At 53.7% G+C, this 20,881-nt stretch overlaps 5 protein-coding genes across 5 annotated transcripts; 3 read left to right on the top strand and 2 right to left on the bottom strand.

Annotated features, from left to right (window-relative positions):
- Positions 1-99: 99 nt before the first annotated feature.
- PG986_001250 (RasGEF domain-containing protein) lies at positions 100-4,247 on the top strand (the record flags this gene model as incomplete). Its single annotated transcript, XM_066837472.1, has 5 exons — positions 100-939; positions 1,087-3,414; positions 3,468-3,684; positions 3,759-4,029; positions 4,220-4,247. The coding sequence occupies 5 exons, from the start codon at positions 100-102 to the stop codon at positions 4,245-4,247; spliced, it is 3,684 nt and encodes a 1,227-aa protein (XP_066706365.1).
- Positions 4,248-7,589: 3,342 nt separating this feature from the next.
- On the bottom strand, positions 7,590-10,859 carry PG986_001249 (uncharacterized protein; the record flags this gene model as incomplete). Its single annotated transcript, XM_066837471.1, has 5 exons — positions 7,590-9,156; positions 9,210-9,327; positions 9,420-10,262; positions 10,321-10,376; positions 10,432-10,859. 5 exons carry the CDS (start codon positions 10,857-10,859, stop codon positions 7,590-7,592), a joined length of 3,012 nt encoding a protein of 1,003 aa, XP_066706364.1.
- Positions 10,860-12,406: 1,547 nt separating this feature from the next.
- On the top strand, positions 12,407-13,588 carry PG986_001248 (peroxin 11C; the record flags this gene model as incomplete). The annotated part of the gene is made up of 1 exon (XM_066837470.1): positions 12,407-13,588. The coding sequence occupies one exon, from the start codon at positions 12,407-12,409 to the stop codon at positions 13,586-13,588; it is 1,182 nt and encodes a 393-aa protein (XP_066706363.1).
- Positions 13,589-14,594: 1,006 nt separating this feature from the next.
- On the bottom strand, positions 14,595-16,059 carry PG986_001247 (uncharacterized protein; the record flags this gene model as incomplete). Its single annotated transcript, XM_066837469.1, has 3 exons — positions 14,595-15,107; positions 15,173-15,409; positions 15,496-16,059. 3 exons carry the CDS (start codon positions 16,057-16,059, stop codon positions 14,595-14,597), a joined length of 1,314 nt encoding a protein of 437 aa, XP_066706362.1.
- Positions 16,060-16,945: 886 nt separating this feature from the next.
- On the top strand, positions 16,946-19,934 carry PG986_001246 (uncharacterized protein; the record flags this gene model as incomplete). The annotated part of the gene is made up of 10 exons (XM_066837468.1): positions 16,946-17,244; positions 17,301-17,341; positions 17,403-17,503; positions 17,572-17,926; positions 17,995-18,656; positions 18,722-18,940; positions 19,003-19,068; positions 19,144-19,290; positions 19,372-19,608; positions 19,713-19,934. The coding sequence occupies 10 exons, from the start codon at positions 16,946-16,948 to the stop codon at positions 19,932-19,934; spliced, it is 2,349 nt and encodes a 782-aa protein (XP_066706361.1).
- Between the last annotated feature and the right edge of the window lie 947 nt (positions 19,935-20,881).

The following is a 20,881-nucleotide window of genomic DNA, read 5'->3' as shown; positions in this document are numbered from 1 at the left end:
ATCTCTTTCGTGTCATACGTGTGTAGGGCCCAGACGATGACTTGATCGCATCACTGGCCTCACCTGCTGCACTACGAGCTCGATGCGTCCGAGTCCACGATGCTCATGACAGTCAATGCAAGCCCGGCTCTGCGACAAACACGAACAACTAACACACTAAACTTGCGCTACCAGGCCAACTCCAACGAGAATAACCCCAGTTCCGCAGCCAACCTATCCGAGCCGGCGTTGTTGGGAACCTCCGGCGGTGACGGCAACTTTTACAAACAAAACAACATAATGAACGGGATCATGGGGACAGCGCCGCCCGGCACCTTGTACGTGCGGGCACTCTACGACTACGAGGCCGACGATCGCACGAGTTTAAGTTTCCACGAGGGAGATGTTATACAGGTTATTACACAACTCGAGAGCGGGTGGTGGGATGGTGTCATCAATGGAGTGCGTGGTTGGTTTCCAAGTAACTATTGTCAGACCATCACGAGTCCAGATGAGATACCCGAAGCCATGCAGAATGGCGAAATAGGTGCCGCAGAGGACGAGCTGGAAGACCAGGGTCTGTACGAGGATGAATACGACCGCGACAACGAATCGGACCAGGACGATTTCAACGGATTGCCTCTAGAAGGGACAAAAGAAACAGTAGTGAGATCCGGCGGTGCCGACTTTTGGATTCCGCAGGCGACCACCGATGGTAGGCTATTTTACTACAACACCATGACTGGCGAGAGCAGCATGGAACTGCCCCTGGAATCGCCGACCTCCTTCACCGAAAGTGGGCCACGGGACCGGATGAATGTGAACATGCCCGAGAAGACCAGGCCACCGCCGGAGATGATGGCACGCGGCTTGACGCAAGACGAGGATGAAGACTCGGAGGTCACTTCGTCATCTGAACTAGAGGGTGAATCCAGTAGAAAGCCGTCACATAGCTCACTGGTAAGTCACATTCCGGCCCCGAGCTTTCTTTGTGTGTGCGTGTGGGTGTGGAGGGGATGCACAACTGTTTGTTGCCGCATGTCTCGTGTGACCACCCACCAACCCACCTCTCGAGAATTTTACTCACATAGTTTCGAACTGTTCTAGCATTCACGCGGGCGTCGCGGATATACACATGATGGCGTTGGAATCTCCCCCGCTCCTTCAATGGACTCCATGAATGGCGCATCGCCTATGGCACGAACTCGGGCGGAAACCTATGGCAACAACAGCCTCATGCCGCCAGGCGCAGGCCAAACCCCAATGTTGGCCTCGGCCACCTCCTTCACAGGCACCAGCTTCAACCTTCCTCAAGCCGCCTCCATTCCACGGTCTTTTTTCGACGATGGCAGCACTCCTCCCTTGACTTGGAATCTGCTTGTCGCCAACATGAAACGAGCAATCGACCGTTACCGAGATACGATTACCAGCAACAACCGTGCCGAATATGTTGCCCGCGCTGAAGATATATCCGACCACTTGCGCCTACTCCTGGCAGCTGGGTCTGGTACCACAGATAACCACTCTGGCCAGCCATCTGTCATAACCACCAACAAGGCGCTGTACCCCCATTTCCGCGACATGATGTCCAAGTTCTCCAAGCTTGTCATCTCTTCCCACATTGCTGCCGCAGACTGGCCTAATGCGGAGTCTGCTCAGAAGTGCATGCAAGAAGCTGATGGCGTACTCCTCGGCGTTTTCAGTTTCGTTGAAGTAGCCAGGCAGCAGCGAGGCGAAGATATACCGCGCCTATTCCCGGGTTTCGTTATTGGAAGCACGACCGGAGGCAGCTGGCAGAATAATGCTCTTGGTGGTAGAGATCCTATCATGTCCAACTTCCTGGAAGATGAGGAGGGATCGACAGATCCCACCGCCATCCTTGACGGCAAGCTCCTGGAGCGTCTGGATGAGCAGAAAAGGATGCTCGTGTCGAGTATCCGGGAGCTCGAGAAGAACTTGGGGGTCTCTGAGAAGGTCATCACGCCCTTCCGTCACGAGGTTCTCGGTAACAATGTCTGCATCGCCGGCAGCAGAGTATTGGAGATGTTCAAACCGTGGATTTCCATGATCGAGTCGGTCGATCTATCTTCCCTCGGGAACAACTTCCAAAACCCACAGCTGGGCGACTTCAGTACCTATAAACAGAGCCTATACGATAACGTCTCCGACCTTATATTAGGATGCCAGGCTGTAGCCGGCCCTCTAGGCGATGAGTGGTCTGAGGTTCGCGGAGAGTCGCTCGAAAGCCGGCTGGAGTATGTCCGGCAATGCGCACGCGCGCTGGAGCAAAACTCCTCGCATATTGGGTTCTCGCTCCAGTTGCTCTCCGAGCAGGTGGTAATACCCCTCCCACAACCGTTTGAATCGCGCATTCGGAGCGATAGTACTTTTGATCGTCAACAGCTCCAAAGGAACGAGACCATGCCTTACCCAGCTCACCAGAGGTCCGACTCTCGCTCCATGGGTGCGAGGCCAACGCTGCAGACTGCGCAGTCTTACACCGAAGGCGATACTACGGCTCCGGCTACGAACAACTACCGCAAGGGCGATCTGTCAAAAGTTAGGAAGATTTTGGGAGACGACCCGACGCCATCTGGTGCTATGCAGCAAGTCGAGGAAACGCCGCCTTTCTTGCGTCTTGACCTCGAGGGCGAGCTGTCTTGGGATCTCAAGACGTCACCCCCATCTGTCAAGGGTGGTACCTTGTTAGCGCTGGTCGAGCAGCTGACACGCCATGACAAGCTCGACTCTAACTTCAACAACACTTTCCTCCTGACCTACCGGTCGTTTACGTCTGCTCGCGAGATTTTTGAACTTCTCGTCAAGCGGTTCAGTATCCAACCCCCCGAGGGTTTGAGTAATGTCGACTACGAACTGTGGCGAGATCGCAAACAGAAGCTCATCCGTTTCCGTGTGGTCAACATTATGAAGAGTTGGTTCGATAACTTCTGGATGGAGGAGTCCAACGATGAGTCCAAACAGCTCATCAGGGACGTTTATGCCTTTGCCAAGGACACTATCAAATCCACCGAGACCCCCGGTTCCCATCCCCTGATGGCAGTTTTGGATCAGCGTCTTGCCGGAAAGGAGATTTCGTCCAAGCGCATGATCCAGACTTTCACCAATAACGTGCCTGCGCCCATCATGCCAAAGAACATGAAGAAACTCAAGTTCCTAGATATCGATGTTACCGAGTTTGCCCGTCAGCTGACAATCATCGAGTCCAAGCTGTATGGTAAAATCAAGCCCACCGAATGTCTTAACAAGACATGGCAGAAGAAGGTGGGCGAAGGAGATCCCGAGCCGGCGCCAAACGTCAAGGCCCTTATTCTGCATTCCAACCAGATGACGAACTGGGTTGCAGAGATGATTTTGGCCCAGATGGACGTCAAGAAGCGCGTGGTCGTCATCAAACACTTTGTGTCTGTTGCTGATGTAAGTTGCACCTCGATCATATGGATCTTGCCAAGATTGCTAATAGCTCCCAGAAATGCCGGGCGTTGAACAACTTCTCCACGCTCACATCCATCATCTCCGCCCTGGGCACCGCACCCATTGCTCGCTTGAAGCGGACCTGGGATCTAGTCCCGGCTAGGGTCAACGCCGTCCTCGAGACAATGCGTAAACTGATGGCCAGCACCAAGAACTTCGGAGAGTACCGAGAGACTTTGCATGCCGCCAACCCGCCATGCATTCCCTTTTTTGGTATGTAGCCTTCGACGCCAGTATCTACTGTTTTGTGTGTCGCCGGGCCTTTTACTAACCATCACCCTTTACAGGTGTCTACTTGACGGATCTTACCTTCATCGAAGATGGTATTCCATCCATCATCAAGAAGACCAACCTCATCAACTTTTCCAAGCGGGCCAAGACTGCCGAGGTCATCCGTGACATTCAACAGTATCAGAACGCGCCCTACTCCCTGCAGCCTGTACCCGAGTTGCAAGACTACATATTGAGCAACATGCAGGCTGCAGGAGACGTTCATGAGATGTACGACAAGAGCTTGGTGGTCGAGCCCCGCGAACGCGAGGACGAAAAAATTGTGAGGTACGTAAAGTATGGGCGCTGATGGAGGAGCTGCCGGTGCACCGACGCCCTTCTGGTTTCAAGACCATATGCGGCGGTCGGCGGCAAACTCTATTTTCACCTATCCTCTCTCGTAGGGGCAGGCAGCGACCAGTTTCTTGTGATTTGTTATATTTTAGGGCGACATTTGACTGACTTGGGTGTGTTACAGAGTCTTGGCTGAATCCGGTTTCCTCTGAGCCAGCGAGTAACCTCTCATCTACTTGCGCTGAACCATTCTGCGTACGCGAGTCTACAGCCGCGATTACCATACGGATTATTTCACACAGATACCAGGGGCTGCCCACCGGTCCCATCAAGCTATCCTGACCATCACGTTAAGCTTGAGCTCACCGTCGAGACTAATAACATAACCGAACATTGCTGGACCTCTGCACTTCGTATAGGGGATGGCTGGGGCAGCGAGGTATTATGGATGGTAGGCTACCCAGCAGTTGGACCTTCGTGGGCAGAAGCTGCTACGTCCATTATGAGGTGGCTCAATATGGCGACACTGCCTGAGCGGCCTTGGTGTGGCCAGAGTTGGCCATGGTCGGAAAGGAGAAAGGGAGGGGGTTGGGGTTAAGACACTATGGAAGATGGGATTCTGGTGGCACATGGGCTATGGCCTACGGCCTGCACATGGTGCCACTAGCTGCATACAGCCCCGCGATCTTGATGCTCGACAGAGGGCATATATTCAGGCTATGAATCAGGATTGGGTTCGGGATGGGAAAAAGGTGTTGTGGTCCTGCAAATCAGGGATGCCGAAAGGGCGCATCCGATCTGAAGGGGTATTGTAGTTGCCATTTTGAGCCATGAGCATTTGCAAGGAGCAAGAGACAAGCACATGATATTTCAAGATGTACCGGGGCAACTCGATATGATTGTCCAAATATTTACTACGCACGGCTATTGAGTGCCTTTTTGTAGATGGTGTTTAACCCCCCCCCAGAAAGAAAAGGGGGAGGTGTGAGGAAGTAAGCTACGAAAGCAGTTATACCCGTCCATGGCTCGGTCACTTGTTCTTCTGGATGCAAGGGGAAGTGGGAGTTGGTTTTCCGACCCTTTCCATTTGCCAAATGCTTCCTCATAGACTCGATTCGAGAACGTATCAGAGAGTGCTGAAGCTGTGTATACTTGGCCGTCGCGAGCCCTGTGACTTGGGAGGTTGTGGTGGTAGGCATAGGCACCCTCACCCTCACCTCAGGTAAGACCACAGGAACTCGCCGGGGCCCCTGACTGGAGGAGAGATTCGGTCCTACTATGTCGCGTTTCCCGCACCGGTGAGCGATGATGTGAGATACCAACAAAAGCAGACGGACTTGGCCGCGTCGGCATGGATGCGATTGGGGCTGCTGCACGAGACCCGATCGGTAAGGCGCCGTGTAAGTGGACAGAGAGCGAGATATGGAACCATCCCTCGCTCGTCCCAGCTCCTCTCGAATCCCCCCTGCTGCCCTTCTCCATGCAGTAAGACAGACCCCAACCCTGCCCAGCCGAGCCGGTGGGGGGTGGGGAGAGGTTTGGTACTTGTGTGTGCAACCTTTTCCGGCCTTTTTAACCGTCATTTGCTGCTGGGGGGTTGGCTGACATTGCGTGCCCCTTGTCTAGCTTTTTGCTTGGGACCACCCCGGCTCACCGGTCGTCGACCGTTTGTGGCTGCAGGGTTGCAACGGCTGCATGTGGCTTCTTGGCTCGCATAGCTGGTAGAGCGATCTGGAGGGTTTCCTGGGCAGGCAATTCGGGGGGCGGGATGTCCTACGTTGGCTGACTGAGTAGTTGTTGTATGATTAGTGCAATGCTATGAGGTGGTTCGTTCTTTATGCACTTAGGGGGGCCATTCCCTTCTAGAAGGTTGAAGGGGGAGGAGTGGTCTCGTTGAGCTTGTCCGCACGCACGATACCCCTACCCTGTTGGACCGCGATTCCTCGCCAGCATTAAGTGCTCGCAGAAGCGAAAAAGCATTGCCCGCGTGTCGGCTGCTGCAGCTGACCCTGAACTTGTGAGGGACCACCACCACCACTGGGGATGGACAGCAACTGCTGGGGATCATGCATCCAACCCCATCATTTCTATATGGTCGATCCATCCCCAAGATTTGGGGAACCCCTGTAATTTTGTTCTCCAGTGCCCGTTTGCGTGAGGCCGACCTTGGTCGAATCGATTCTAGTCTACAAGCCATGCCACAGCGAACGGCTGTAACAAATCCAAAGTCCAAAGTCCAATCCAAAAGACGGGCAGTCCAAAAGCCAAAATCCAAAGTCCAAAGTCGGGCAGTCTAGCGATCAAAAGTCCAAAAGTCCAAATCTACAAGTCCCCATCCACAAGTCCCCAGTCCAAAATCCCCGAGAGAAAGTCCCTATAGGGGCCCCGCGCAGCATACGCCGCAAGTAGGAAACCAAAAACTCCACCGGCCTCGGGGACGGAGGACGTGATGGGCTTCGTCCCCTACCGGAGTAGCCCGACCACCAAACTTCTGGGTTATGACGATCGTGAACGCACAGCGGGAGATGAAGGTGAGCAGTTGGTCCTGCCATGCGGTTCCGGTGCCGTCGTCAGCCTATGAACTTTGCAAAGGGGCCAGATCTCATGGGCCACAGGTTGAATAGCCGAAGGATGCTCCATAGAGAAGGAAGCAGTTGATGTTGCTTGGGGCTCCGGCGAATCTCTGATGGACCAAATCGGAGATTCCCGAGAGACAAGAAGTATGGCATACACTGTGGTGGTCCAAGTGAATATGCACATAATGTTAGACTAAGTCTGTCGTGTACTTGTGTTCGCTATCCGCTGCCTCGTATAGATCATCCGGGATGTCGTCTTTGGTGCAAGCATGATCAAGAGCGCGGTTGAGCCCCCTTCATTCGCAACCAGCACCAAAGTCACGAGAATGCAGCCTGGCAAACCCAATCCGTCGAAAATGAGCCGTCCGGTGCTCGAATATGCGACCCTCGGCGTTAGTATTCATCTCACAGGATATTAAGGGCATGTTTCAGCAAGGGAGATTCGGCAGCTTTATGTTTGGCCGCTTACTCGACCCCCTCATAAGAGATCGGGATGGAAAACAATGAGCCAGGAGAACCATAGAACCATACCTGGGATGACGATCATACACCAGTAGTAATTCCCTCCATAGCGCAGGGTCTCCGGTTCTACAGTAGCCCCGTTACCTGTGAGTTCCAAGTCTCGAGTCTCCGAGAAGATTGTACCACGACCAGGCACACTTCTTCAGGGATATCTAAACTTGTTAATCAGCTGTAGATTCATTGCTAATCCACATTCTACATCATATCTCATATCTATTGCACGGCGGCCAGTAATACACCATATAAACTCCCATCAGCCAGATCGAGAAGCCCGTCGTGTCCTCGTACAGTTCCTTGATACATTGCTCGTGATAGACGTTCTCTTATTCATCCAGAAACATTACAGAGCCAGGCTCGGCCCATTGGATGAAGATAAGACAGCCAGAAGGTATTGTTTCACACCCTGTAAGAATCGACAAAGAATGTGTCGAGTGCAGTGGGTGGTGTGAACGAAACTTAAGCAAGAGCATCCTCCTTATCATCGGAGATGTTGACGACGAGACCAGCACCTCGCGAGCTGCGCGGCTGCCTCTTGTCCGTCTCAAAGGCACCGAACGTCCTGAGCAGTAAATCGATCTGGATGCGCGCTTGATCAACCTCGTCCTCGCCCGCGTCCTTAGCCCAGCCCGGGATGACGGTCCGGCAGATCTTGAGGGGATTCTGAGTATACCACCAGTACGCCTCCTTCTCATCGTTCTCGTCGTCATTGGAATAGGGGTCCTTGCCTCCCGGGGTGCCCACCATGTTGATGTTGCCATTCCGGTATTGGAGGCGGTGGACTAGAGTGTGCACCCAGGGCTCCTCAAGATATGTCACGATATGCTGTAAGGGGGTGAACAAGTAGCCACGGGGGCATGGGTCTGCGCCTGCATCCAAGAGACTCTTGAGCAGCGAGTCAGTGGTGGAAAACTCATCGGGTGCGATAGGATCGTTGCCCCCGTGCAGTTCTAGAGGATAGTAGATGATGCCGGGCTCACCCAAGAAGTCGGCACCACAGTCCACCAGGGCCTGCAAGAAGCTGACTTTGCGCAGGGCAACGCAGGCCCTGAGTATAGTCGTTTGCGGTTGGATGACTAGGTCGCTGGTCGTGGCAAAATCCTTCTGCGGTCTGCGCTCCAGGGAAAACTCATCCTTCAAAACAGCTTTGCGTTCTTTGGGGGCAAGAGTGGATAGCAGCTTCTTTGCCAGCTCGGGCCAGTCTAATAGCAGCAGGCTGACTAGAATACTGGTGTTCTCGTTGGAGGGGCTGCCATCTTTCTGATACACATTTGTCTGGTTAATCTGAAACCAGGTGGGAAAGGCCCTTCGGGTGCGTCCCACTTGCGAGAAGTGAGGGCTACTCCATCCCAAGCAAGGAAACACGTGTTCGTATATGCTCTTTTCCTCAGCGATAGCTGCCCGGTGCAGTCTTAGAGATTTGTCCGTCATCTTTAAGCAGTACTCCTCAAAACGGGTCGGAGTTTTCGTATTGTTAGCAGGACAATGCTGGCCCCAATGCGTGAGACCTGCCCAGACGACCTGGAGCTCCAAGATCAGGTTGGATGCCTTGGTCTGTGCAAAATACCCGACCCGGGGATCCGCTGCTGTTGTCTTGTCGTACACGAACTCCTTCACCGTGCAATGGGCAGGGAGTACCTCCTTGAAGGTCACGTCATCCTCATTGCGCTGGAATGCTGATTCCGGTTTTCTCTTCATCTCAGTAATCTTGATGAGGCAGCCAAGCAAGTCTCGAAGATTCTTCAGGGTGAACCTGATGAGACTTGTGTTTGACGAAACATCCAACCGTGCTGCTTCCACCAAGACCTCGGCGCAAGGGATTTCAGAAGTAGAGCTGCAGATCAATGCCAAAGCATTTCTGGCCACATGGTTCGGGGCATTAGCCCCAGGTACCCATTTCATCACGAGTCCCTTGTACATATCAAAAATAGTATCCGGCATGGTGTTCACGGCCTCTCTGACAGCCTTGTCGTCATACAGCGGACCATTGCGCAACATCTCAATTTGGCACGATGCCAAACGAAACCTGTTACGAATCAGTATCATGACATAAAGGCACAAATTGCTGTCAACACCTACATTCCTCTGGCCTTTTCAGCGAGCTTCTTCTTGATCTCCAGGGTAAAGGCGCCTTTCTCTCCCCAAGTTCGCCAAAAGCCAATGTTTCCGAGCTCTTTGTGCACATAGATCTCGTGGCCTGTCTAACAGCCGGAATGGTCAATAGTGGCTGCGGACTCTCATCCGCATCAAGGTCCAAATTGTCTGGTTCCGTATCGCTTTGACCACTACCTTGGTCCGGAGTTCTGGGACTTGGCAGGACTGGTTCTTGTAGCAGATGGGGAAGACCAGATCCCTCTCGTTTTTGGGCACTGGTTAGAGTAGGATCGAAACGGCGACGCTTGCTTGATTCGGGTGTCATTTGATGCGATGTTCGCTTCAGTGGGGATGTGGTCTGCAACGGAAGTTTGTGTTTGTCCTCGAGGGCGCTACCAACCGCACGGTTGATGTCAGGCTCCAACCTTCCGGTTATGAGGAGGGAAACATGCTTGTACGATGGAGAGGCACCAATGGTAGTCAAGACTTCCAGAAACCCTGCGCGCGGTGATCGGCATTCATCCACAGCATCCACTACAAGGTAGACCCTTTCCTTGAACTGTTTCGAGATAGCGAGAAAACATTTCAGAAGAACCTCGTCCGGAACCTCGCTGGCGTCTGCAACGCCTGCGAGCGATTCGGGCACGTAGTCCCCAAGTTGGCGACACAGGTCATAGATGATCCAACGGAGGAAGGGTCGCTTCTCGTCGACATCGTGTTCATGGGAACAGTAATAGTACGAAAACCCCTTCAGATGTGCTTGTCTCTCCTCGAGTGTTCGTTTGCCAAGGTTATGGAGTAGCTCGTCGATAAGAGCGGACGCGAGTATTGTCTTTCCGCTTCCGGCTATTCCGTGAATGAACAGAAAACGGCAACAGCTTTCGGAGCCGCCTTGAAGCCAATCCTGCCAGAGTTCAGATTCGATGATCCAATCACACGTCTCATCAATGCGCAAAGCCTTCTTCTGGCGATGTGTCTCCGTAGGAATAATATCCTGAGGCTTGATCTTGTTCATGGGCTGTATCTGGAGAGACTGGCCTACGGCCGGGTCAGCTTCCTGGAAAGGAGTTTTGTCGTGGTTCTGCTATGAACTCACCGACTATTGTCTTCTCGACATGCTGAATCTGCTTTTGCAGTTCACCCACACTGAGACTATTGACGCATTAGCATGTGTCTTTCTAAGACGGGTATACTTCTTCGGCCATACTTGGTGTCTACATCCAAGGCCAAGTAAAAATTACTCTTGATGGGACTGAGCTCATCTATGATGGCTTTCACTTTTCTCTTTTCTATCGGGGTCCACTTCCAGGCCTGTTTAATCCGCGTTGTGATGTCTGAGTCATCCTGCAAACTCTTGGCACTGATGAAAGCCTGCAACCGAGAGATGCTGTCACGGACCTTCTCGAGAACACGGAACGGGGCAAGATCGAGGCATGGCCCCAAGGGGTTGTTAGTCTTGAGACGGTTTTCCAGTCTCGCAAGTAAGGCGTTCCAGGTGTTACATTCAAACTCGATGAGTGAGATGACCAATGGTAGATCCTCGTAAGCCTCTTTGCACTCCTGGCAGAACTTTATGATCTCCTCGAGGATCTTGAGTGAGTGCGAAGCAAGGGCGATGGCCGTTACTGGATCCATGGCTTACGTCAATGGTGACCAGAGTACTCGACCATGACGAACGAGTCCAAGTGGACGAAAAGGCGTATCCTTTCGACACCAGACTCTGGAAGTCAGGTGATAGCCCAGACGTGAAAGTGTCAATGGTGTCTTAAGAAGGATCTGAAGAGGGATGGATACCGAAGGCAAGGGAGCTACCTCTCTTCCTGGGGAGCAAGATACTTACTTCGCAAGAGCAATATCTTTCTGGAGGAGCAACGCAAACCGTAGCGTATGCCTTTGTTAGAGAGCCCAACAGCGGGAGACCTTGGCCTGAACCTCCACCGGGCAACCTACCTTCTCCGTGACAAACCGCACCCAGGTACCAGAGCACAACTCCTGTGCTGCGCCAAGTCCATATGCAACGCCTGGGGTTCTCGAAGCACTCGTATCTGGTGGTTGAGTTTTGGTGTTTGCATCCTGGGGGCATGACCAGGAAACGAAGTCGCTCCCAGACACTCTGCTCATGTACAGAAGTAGCGAAACGTGCATAGCACAGCAGGCAGACCAGAGCATACAAGGAGGCCAGGTAAATGGAAAGCATGTATCTTATGTATGTACATGTATCTAGCTGTGATGTTTAGATTGAGTCGAAGTAGGTAGTCGAGGCTTGGCTGGGGGCTCTTCTCGATCGTTCCTTCCTTCTACGACCTACATGTCTGCTACATGTGTACCTCGGTACGTACCTAAAGTAAACATATCGTGTCTTGCACCTGTCCAAGACAACACTGCGTTTACATATTTCATATCATAAATTATGCTAGGAACTTATGTACAAATGATTTCCTGTAGTGAAATGAGTATGACGAAGATACGTTTCGCAATGTATGCATGGCTACGCATCGCAACACGAACATTCGGTGTAGTTGCCCATTACCCGCATACAGTGCTAGCTTGACATGCTGCATGCGTACCCCACTTTTGGCCATTTGGCAGTGCATTGCATTTGGTGATGGCATGCGGCATGCCCTCCAGCCATCCAACCCACTCTGCCACTACTGAGCCCAGAATTGAGCCCACTGCCGTTGATCGGACCGCAGCCGAGGTACCTGATGAAGTGTGGAGGGCCCCATCAGTCCCGACCTAATCCAGGCATCGCGTTGTGCCATTACTGCGTGCAATACCCGACCTTCCAGTTCCGAGCATTTCATCAACTTCTTTGCATGACTTGAATAGACTCACTCATTTCCTGCCTGTACGCGCGTGTGCTGTGCTCCCTTCCCCTCGTATTCTGGGCCTGTTCCAACTCCGTCGAGTCCGTCGTCCTTTTTAAGCTGTCCACAGCTCTTACCCCGGATTTCCTTTCCTGTCTCTAGTCCCAATTTGTGGCTTTTGCTGTTTTACTACACTACCGACTCTCAAGAACTACATAGATCACTAGCGGCTCGAGGTCCAGATAACGCGACCGACGTCACCCACCACTTTCTGGCAACTGATTGATTCATTGATTCACACGTGCGACCCCGGGGCCTGCGAACCGTACCGCTATACATTCTTTGGTAAACATATCATCGGCATCAATACCCATCATGTCTTCAGCAGAAGTCGACGTCGACGTCGGAGCCGAGGTCGAAGCTGGAGTCGAAGCTGGAGTCGAAGCTGGAGTCGAAGCTGGAGTTGAACATGGAGTTGAAGCTGGGGTTGAGAATGGAACCGAATCTGGCGAAGCTGGAGTCGAAACTGGGGTCGAGACTGGAACCGAATCTAAGGGCGAAGCCGCAGTCGAAACGCCCAGCGAAGCGACCAGCGACCTGCCCTCGGGCGATCCTGTGCCCTCCGTCTCGTCAGGCCCCGCACCAGAACCGAGGCCTATGCCCATTAAAGCCGTGCTGGCCGCGACGCCGTCCAACATCGATGCCTTCCTCGCCCACCTCCAGCGCTGCCTCAGCACGCCTTCGGGCATCGACACCACCGCCCTCTTCCTCTGCTACTCGTCACGCCTGAGCGCCGCCGTGCTCGAGTCCCTGACGGGCCCCGCCGTTCAGCGCAGCGCCAGCCAGCTCGTCGCCATCGCCTCCGCGCTGCCGCCGTACGCCACCCTCCTCTTCACCGCCAAGTCGCTGCAGTCCTTCTCGCCGTCCGCCGCTCTGCTCCTCAACATCGCGAAGCGCCTGCGCGCCTTTAGTGGCATGCTGAGCGAGGCTCGCACCTTCTTGCGGCTGTGGGGGCTGCTGAACATGTACTTCTGGGCGCGGGGGCTGATCATGCGCCTCCGCGCAGCACGCCAGCAGGTGAAGGACGAGAAAGCGGCGGGCGGCAGCGCGAAGCTCGACAAGCTCGAGGTGTCGTTCTCGGTGACGCAGCTCGTGGCGTGCATCATCTTCCAGTCGCTGGAGAACGGGGCGTACCTGGCGCAGAAGGGAGTGCTGTCGTGGCAGCCCGCCAACATCGGCAAGGTCATGCGGGTGAGCGCGCGCTTCTGGGGCTGCTTCGTGGGTCTCAAGATCGGGGAGCTTTTCTACAGCGCTTACCGGCGCTCGCAGCGCACGCCGGCCGAGCGGCTGGGCGACCGCACTGTCGCCGTCATGGAGCAGGAGGAGAGCGCCTGGACGGATGAGTGGCGCAAGACGGTCGTGCGCCAGCTGGCCTGGTTCCCGCTCACCATCCACTGGAGCCTCGAGCAGGGTCTGTTCAGCGATATGACGGTCGGGGCCATCGCCAGCATCCCGGGTGTTGTGCAGATGCGCGACCTCTGGGCCAAGACCGCGTAATACGCAAGACACAAAACCGGGAGGAAAATGTTTTGATGGACGTCCCGAGTCCGAGTGCAGAAAGAGTAGAAAAGATTATAGAGCACTTGTGGATGGGGAGACGGCGCTACATAAACACATGTGTATACTCGCGGTGGAGCGATATAGACGAAGGCACCAAAAGACTATGGCGGTTTGTTGAAGTACCATTAGTTTGAGAAGGTATAATGAATAACAGCGATGGATTTCAGCCCCATGATTCCTAGGAGTCGTTTCGGCTTGTGTTTGACGAGACGCTGCTTAGCATTTGCATATATTTTCCTGGCCAGTCTCACGCTATCCTATCTGCCGTTCATAGCCGAAACTTAAATCGGGATAGCTGACTGAATGCTGTGCTAAAATTGAACAAAACTTGCCTAGAATCTGTTCGATGCCAGACTTGAACTCCCGACCCCCTGATGAGTATATCAAAGTACGAGTCCAGTTGGTCGTCAAGGGGCACCTTCTAGCCCCTTGAAACGACATCCTCCAATACTTGGAAAAAGGGAAGTGATATATATGATGCTGACATTGCTACCGAAAGTCACCGTGAACGATTAAGATAAAAAAAATAAAAATAAAAATTTGTTGCTTCTTCTTTGATCGCATGTGTCATCCTTGGTGCAGGGGCCATGCTGATAATCTCTGTATTGTTTCAAGTCGACCATATGCCGCAGTGTTTTACCACTGGGTGAAAGAAACTCTTGTCATTAAGACTTATAAGCCGTAAGTAGTCCTCTGCCTTCTATGGGTTTCCCATACACTGGTAGGCTGTTGCCGGGACTGTGGATCCTCACCCCCTTTTCCCGAACTCAATACGCCTAGTGTGGCTGTGGCTGACATACAACTTAACTCCCTGTTACTGGACCACACACTTGACATCAGGTGTCCCCGAGCTTGCCGGCTTATACAACTCTGTCAACTTGGCCAGGAGCGGATCCCCGCCAAACAGGCCGTCGACCGAATCGCCGCCACCGTGCCGAACTCGTCATCCCCCTCCCGCAGCGCCGCCAGCACGCCCCCGGCCGGCCGCGCGCACGCCCTCGGACACGACGAACTGCGCCTCGGCGAGCGCGAGGAGGACCGGCGTCGCGTACTGGGCCTTGGTCCGGGCCGGGCGCGCGTCCTCGGCGCGGTCCTCGGTGCTCTGGACGTGCGCCCACACGCCCAGGGCCTTGGTCATGAGGGCCCGGGCCGCGTCGCAGCGCAGCGAGGCCGCGTCGGCGACCTTATTCACGTCTTCGCGGAGCGCGTGCAGCGCCGTCGTCAGGCTGTCGCCGCGCCCCTGCAGCTTCTGCAGCTTCAGGAGCTGCACCTGCACCCGCCGGACGTCCTTCTCGGACTGCAGCGCCTGGCGGCGCGTCTGGTCGACGAGGCGCTGTGCGTTGGCGACGTCTTCGATCAGGTCCTTGCTGACGGAGAGGTGCAGGGCGATGCCGACGGGCCAGCATAGGATCCACGCTGCGATCTCCTGCAGGCCGTGATCCGGAGATGGCGTCAGCTAATACTGTCTATACTCCCGGCGGCGCCCTAACAGGGCACTTGTAAAAGAAAGTGGGGACTTACACCGGCCTTCTCACAGTCAGCTTCGGAGACTGCATCGGTATATCTCTTCTCCGTATGTTGAAGGGTCTCTTGCTGCGTCTTGAGTGACTCCTGGTAGACGTCAAGGATCTTTTGCTGTGCAGCTATTGTGTCGTTGGTCTTTTTTACCCAGCTGTCAACGTCCAGCTTGAAACTGCCAACAGCTTGGCTGAGACCGTGTGGAGCACCCAAGATGGTATTGTTACAAAAGTCGGTTAACTATTTCGATACATTTTAGCTTGTTTCTTGCACCGGTTTAGACCCCAATATAAAAGGGGCTCACTTATCGCTGTCAGTGTATGCACAGTCTCCTCCCACGTCCTTTCGGCACTCTCTGCCGCAGTCTTGGAGGAGTCAGCGGCGCGAGAAGTCGACTCGCGAAGCTTCCGGATCAGCTCCAGTCTCTTTGTCGAGTCGAGGATATCCTTGTCGAAGTTTCCACGGATGGCTTCGGCAATGGCCGTGAACGCATGGACGGCTGCTCGCAGATCCTCCGTTGATGCTGAAGTTAGGTGCTCATACGACTGGTTCGCCTTGGTGAGCATCGCATCCAGCTTGTCTTTGGCATCGCCAAGGCGGCCCTGCAGATCATCGTGCCTTTGATCCAGGGCGTTCATCTCGGCCGAATCTTTATCAGTATACGCAAGTATCTCGGGCGGAATGTAGATGCCGATATCGTCCACGATGGCCTTGAAGCGTTCGCCAGACGCCTCTACCGACTTTTGGATCTTTTTCCAAAAAGGGTCGCCAGGGTCGGACGGGAGCGACAGGTTGGTCGGCAGCGCGGCTTCTCCATCCTTGATCCATTGCTCTAGGCCTTTCTCCAGGTCTCCAGCGACCTTGAGAAATTCATCCAGTGGCATTGGCATTTTGGTCTCGACAGGAATTTTATGGAAACAGACAGGGTCAACAGAGTCCAGACAAGAAAACGAAGGGGGACGCAACGGGCAGCAATGCACTGCACTCCAGCTTCTCGATGACCAACGGTACCAGGTGCCGAAAATGCTCATATATAGGACGGGTGCTTTCTATGTTCGCGACAACTTTCAATACAAGCCCTTGACTATCATTGGTGGTTAATGCTTTCATGGTGACCAAGTGCCGATATCAAGCGTCATGTCGCCAAGAGCGAGTCTGAACCCGGAGGCGTATGTAGACCAGCACCTCAGTCAGCCGCAATCCTCAGCTCTCCATGCATGTCCCTAGTCTTATACAACAGCCGCGCCCACGAGAACACGAATACTTGGAGCAGTTACTCCGTGAATTTGCGGATCTGGCAAGCCAACTCGATCTCAAACGCCACGGGAACTGAACCATTGGCGGTGTGCAGCATCCCGTCTCTATAACGCCATCATGTTCTAGACCACCGGAATCCCCGACACCCACTCGGCACACCGAAATATCATGTACTATGGGCAGGATTCCAGTGCGGTATCCAACGCCACATGCTCATGTCGATGCCCTCAGCCCGCCATGCGATTCACCATGTGTCTTCTCAGCTACCATGAATTTTGTCTCTTCCGATAGGCGCGATGTACGTCGAGTCTGTCATCAGTTCCGTACGCTCGATGTTTCTCAACGATTACCATAGCGACGCTGTGAGGACGTAGGGTTCCCAACCGCTCGTTGAAACCATCTACCTATAAAGCTCCCATGGCTGCCTACAACGATCTCCAACATCCAGTGTTTCTCAACAACCCAGCTCGTCTCTACCATTTCACCCTTTCCTCCAGCTTCCACATATATCAATCCACCATGGCCGAAAATTCAGCCACTGCCCACATGGACGAGAAGAAACTCGATGAAGCTGCCCAGAGGGCCCTCCAGCTGAAGGAAAAGCAGCATGCCGATTTTGCCAGAGCAAACGGAGTGCTCGACTTTGTGGCCTCGGCCAAGCATTCGTTGTTGTTCCAACCCAACATGAATTGGAATGACATGTTGAGTGGTGCACGAATCTCCATCTCCGTCATGGGAGCCATCTTCATCGCATCTACCACGACTCTCGCCAGTGGAATTACCCTCCTTCCCCCGGCTGGAGGCTTCAAGAATATTGAGTAAGCTTGAGGTTTTCTCAACGCCGCTTTGACGAGACTAGCTGATAGAGAAACAGTACCTTTGAAGGTTCCCGGGGGAGAGATGTCTCTACAAGGTGTGTCCATGATTACCCGAGATTCACCTGGGGCCTTGACTGAAAACAGCTGACGGTTCGTAGCGTGCCTGGTCGGAATCTCGGCTCTCAGACAGATGGCCTTTACGGACTCATCAATCGGAATGACTGAGATCGCTGGGAACAGCACAGCCATCATCCAAGACGTATGTGTTGCTGCTATTTCTTGATGGCGCAGGCAAGAAGAACCGCTTACAAGTGACGTAAAACCAAGGTTCGCGATATCACAAGGATGTTGAATGACCCGGATACCGCTAGGATCATGTTCAAAGGCACTGTCGAGAGTCTGAACATGAAGGCAAAGAGGTGTGCCGACAGAGCCAAGCAAATGGCTGGTCACTATCACAAATGGCTGAGTGCTTCCTGCGAGGTCCACGCCGCATGTTGCCAGGATTCCACAGATGTGTCAGAGAAGCAGAGGGTGAACGAGGTTCATCTGGCTGCTGAGCAAGTGATGGCCCGGGCCAGCCAACAAGCCGTCGATGCCGCCAAAGGTAGCATGGAAACGCTCCAGACCGTCCTCAAGCATGCAGATGAGCAGTACCAGAAAGCTGCGGATCAATTCCCAAGTACGTTCGCTTTCTGTGACGACTCTTTGTTACGAGAGGAAACATGATTTGGCTTTTGCATTCCTCAGGCGGGTGGGATCTAGTAGCACAAGAGGTGGTTAGCAACCTTGCCTCGACAGCCACGAACGCCCTCAACCAAGCCATCCCGGCCCTGATTGACAACTATACCCTGACCGGAAAGATGAAAGACATCAACAGCGGCATGAACATCTTCAAGGAGGGCATGGGTGGCATCAAAGGCATGGCTTCGGCCGACCACAGTGATGTCAAGGAAGCAAAAAGCGCCCCGCCACCTACGGCGCCTGTTCTCCCAGACTACTACCAGGATCCTGCCTATACCGTGATCAAGACCTCTGCAGGCTGGGTAGACATGCTGAACGGGCTCCTGACTTCGGACAAGGGAGGGGTGAACTGGGAGCTTGCGGGATCCACGAACGCGACCGACAAGAACAGTGGACCTGGTTTCATCAAGCTGATGATGGAGCATGACCTGGAGACTCTCAACAAGAAGCCGGCAACGATGCCACCCAGCAAAGACTTGAAGACCATCCTGACTGATTGCATCGGCGTCTGCGAGAAGGTCGACGGCTTCAGCGCCCCTTCCATGTCAGGGAATCGACCCAAGAACGATTCCGAGGAAGTGAAAGGGTGGATTTCGACGGTGCACAAGCACAACACCAAATCCGCCGCGATGAGTACTATTGCCGCCTCGATTCCCGGACCGGGCCCTGTAAGTCTACCCGAACAAGGACGTTTGGGCTACCGAGTACGATCATACTGACTCCCGGATGGCAGGCTCCATCTCCGACCCCTCCCTACCAGAAGCCCGATGGGACTGGCCTGCGCGCTCAAATCATCTCGGCTGCCACGACGAAGATGGAGCAAGCAGCCGCCATGCTGACGACAGCTCAGGCAAACTTCAAGGCAAGCTCCGACAAATGGGTTGAGACCATCAATAGTCTTGGTGCGATCCAGGCGGAAATCACAAAGATGAACGCCGACAAAGTGCACTTAGTAGGTTTGCCTGAATGCACTGGGGAGACGGAAAGTGGGACATTTTACTGACCGGATTGTAGGAACAAGTCAAGGCGTTGCTCGTGAAGTGTATCGAGATGCTGGTCCAACTCCAAGCCCAGATAAATGTATGCTCCCTAGTCGCCATTTATCCCCACACGGCGCTGCTTCTGCATAGCTCTCGATGCTGATTCATCTCGCAGAAACTAACCGCCTTCTTCGATTCGATCCAATCCATCGTGGAGATGGCTGTCGAAAACCAGGTGGACCCGTTCATTGCTCGTACCAGCGCTGTAGACGCGCAACCCGTAGAACTCGGTCACTACGACATCAACCAATTCACTGCTGAGGTTAGTCGGATCCAGATTCCACCGGAGTATGTTGCGCGATGGGCAATTAAATAAGGGCTAACCTTGGCGAACCCCCCGCAGCCGGTGTTCAACAGCATGTTGAACGTTCGAAGCTACTTCTCTCTTTTCGGAGATCTGGCTGCGGTCTATACCGAGGTGCACATCCTGTACCTTAACGAGGGGCTTGCTATCGTCGACAAGATGCAGGCACAGGGGCTGCTCGAGGACGATGCCAACAAGAAAATGAAATATAAGCAAGCCACCCTGAACAGATGGACGCAGATGGCCCTGCCAGGGATCAAGGACCTCTTAGACAAGGTGCGTCTTTCTGCCAAGCAGCTGCTTCCTCCCGCAAGGCTGTCAGCCTCCGTCCCACACCCTTGCCGGAGATGTGTGTCATACATATGCTAACTCTCGCACAGCGACAAAAGGAGGTCATGGACGGTCTCGAGAGCAAGACAAAGGCCATCGCTGCAGACATAGCCTTCTTGCACGTGACTCCGCCCGATGAGACCAAGAAAGCTATCGAGGCGGCCAAGCGGGAAGCAGAGGCGAAGGCGAAGAGGGGCCTCTCGGAGGGAGGTTCCTACTACAAGGCGAAGATCATGGCGCCTTTCCCTGTCAGTGCTGCCCCTTCCACATGAGCTGTGACCAGAGACCGCAAAACTATACTAACCATTAACTGGCATCTAGACGGGGTAAAATCCTGGAGGCAGAGCAAAAGTCGTGGCTCTAGAGATGTTGATCTTGTTGACGTACGAGACAACCGCGGGGGTTTATCGTTTCCTGTGAATGGCGACATCACCGTTGTGGGACAGGTCCTAGCGATCGATTCTAGAAGGTGTGCGAATAAGGGCGTTTTGGTGTTTCCAAGAGGAGAGTTCTGGCACATGGCGAGAGTACTCAGACTGTGGTGATGTGATGTATTTCTCTAGCCAGTTAAGCCGAGGGCATCAACGGATTGATCTGGCTTCCATCTGGCTCCGTTTATAATGATGTGCAACTGGAGGTCACACATACATACGAATCACGTAGAATCCAGTCCTGCTAAACGAGTGTTGCCTAGTACTCTGGCTCACTGGAGCAAGATCACCAAGTGGGATGTGACTTACCGCGCTCTGCTTGCTGAAGGGGCTTGCAACTGATTCATGATCATGATCATGAATGCCACTTTGCAGAGCTTGCGATTGAGCTGGCTATTATTGCCCAGCAAAGACACAGCCGTGCTCGACCTGATACGAGGAAGTGAGTAGCGAATTGTTTCGAAGCGAGACCTGGAGGCTGGAGCGGCACACGAGCGCCGCCCGCTCCTTGACTCGTGCTGCATATATGCGGTACAAAACTGCAGTGCGACATCGCCTGAAGCATCTGTAGTCCATTGCTACCGTCGAGTTCCTCGAAATAGGTGGTCCGAAGTGCGAGTTGCAGAGCGGCAATTTTCTTTTTCTTGGTCAAAACGGACAGCACAGGCGTCGAGTGATGGCTCGGAGCGCTTCGCCAGCTTTTAGCCTGCAGTAACAGGTGCAGCTTTGGCGGCTAGGGGTCGCGAACAGATGCAGGTCACCTTTGGTAGCGCTGCTGGCTGCACTGC

This window comes from Apiospora aurea (assembly GCF_038362705.1).
Source record: "Apiospora aurea strain CBS 24483 chromosome Unknown utg000001l_segment0_segment0, whole genome shotgun sequence".
In the NCBI taxonomy this organism is placed as follows: Eukaryota; Fungi; Ascomycota; class Sordariomycetes; order Amphisphaeriales; family Apiosporaceae; genus Apiospora; species Apiospora aurea.
The sequence above is the reverse complement of the archived record's forward strand: the minus strand, read 5'-3'. Positions and strand labels throughout refer to the sequence as shown.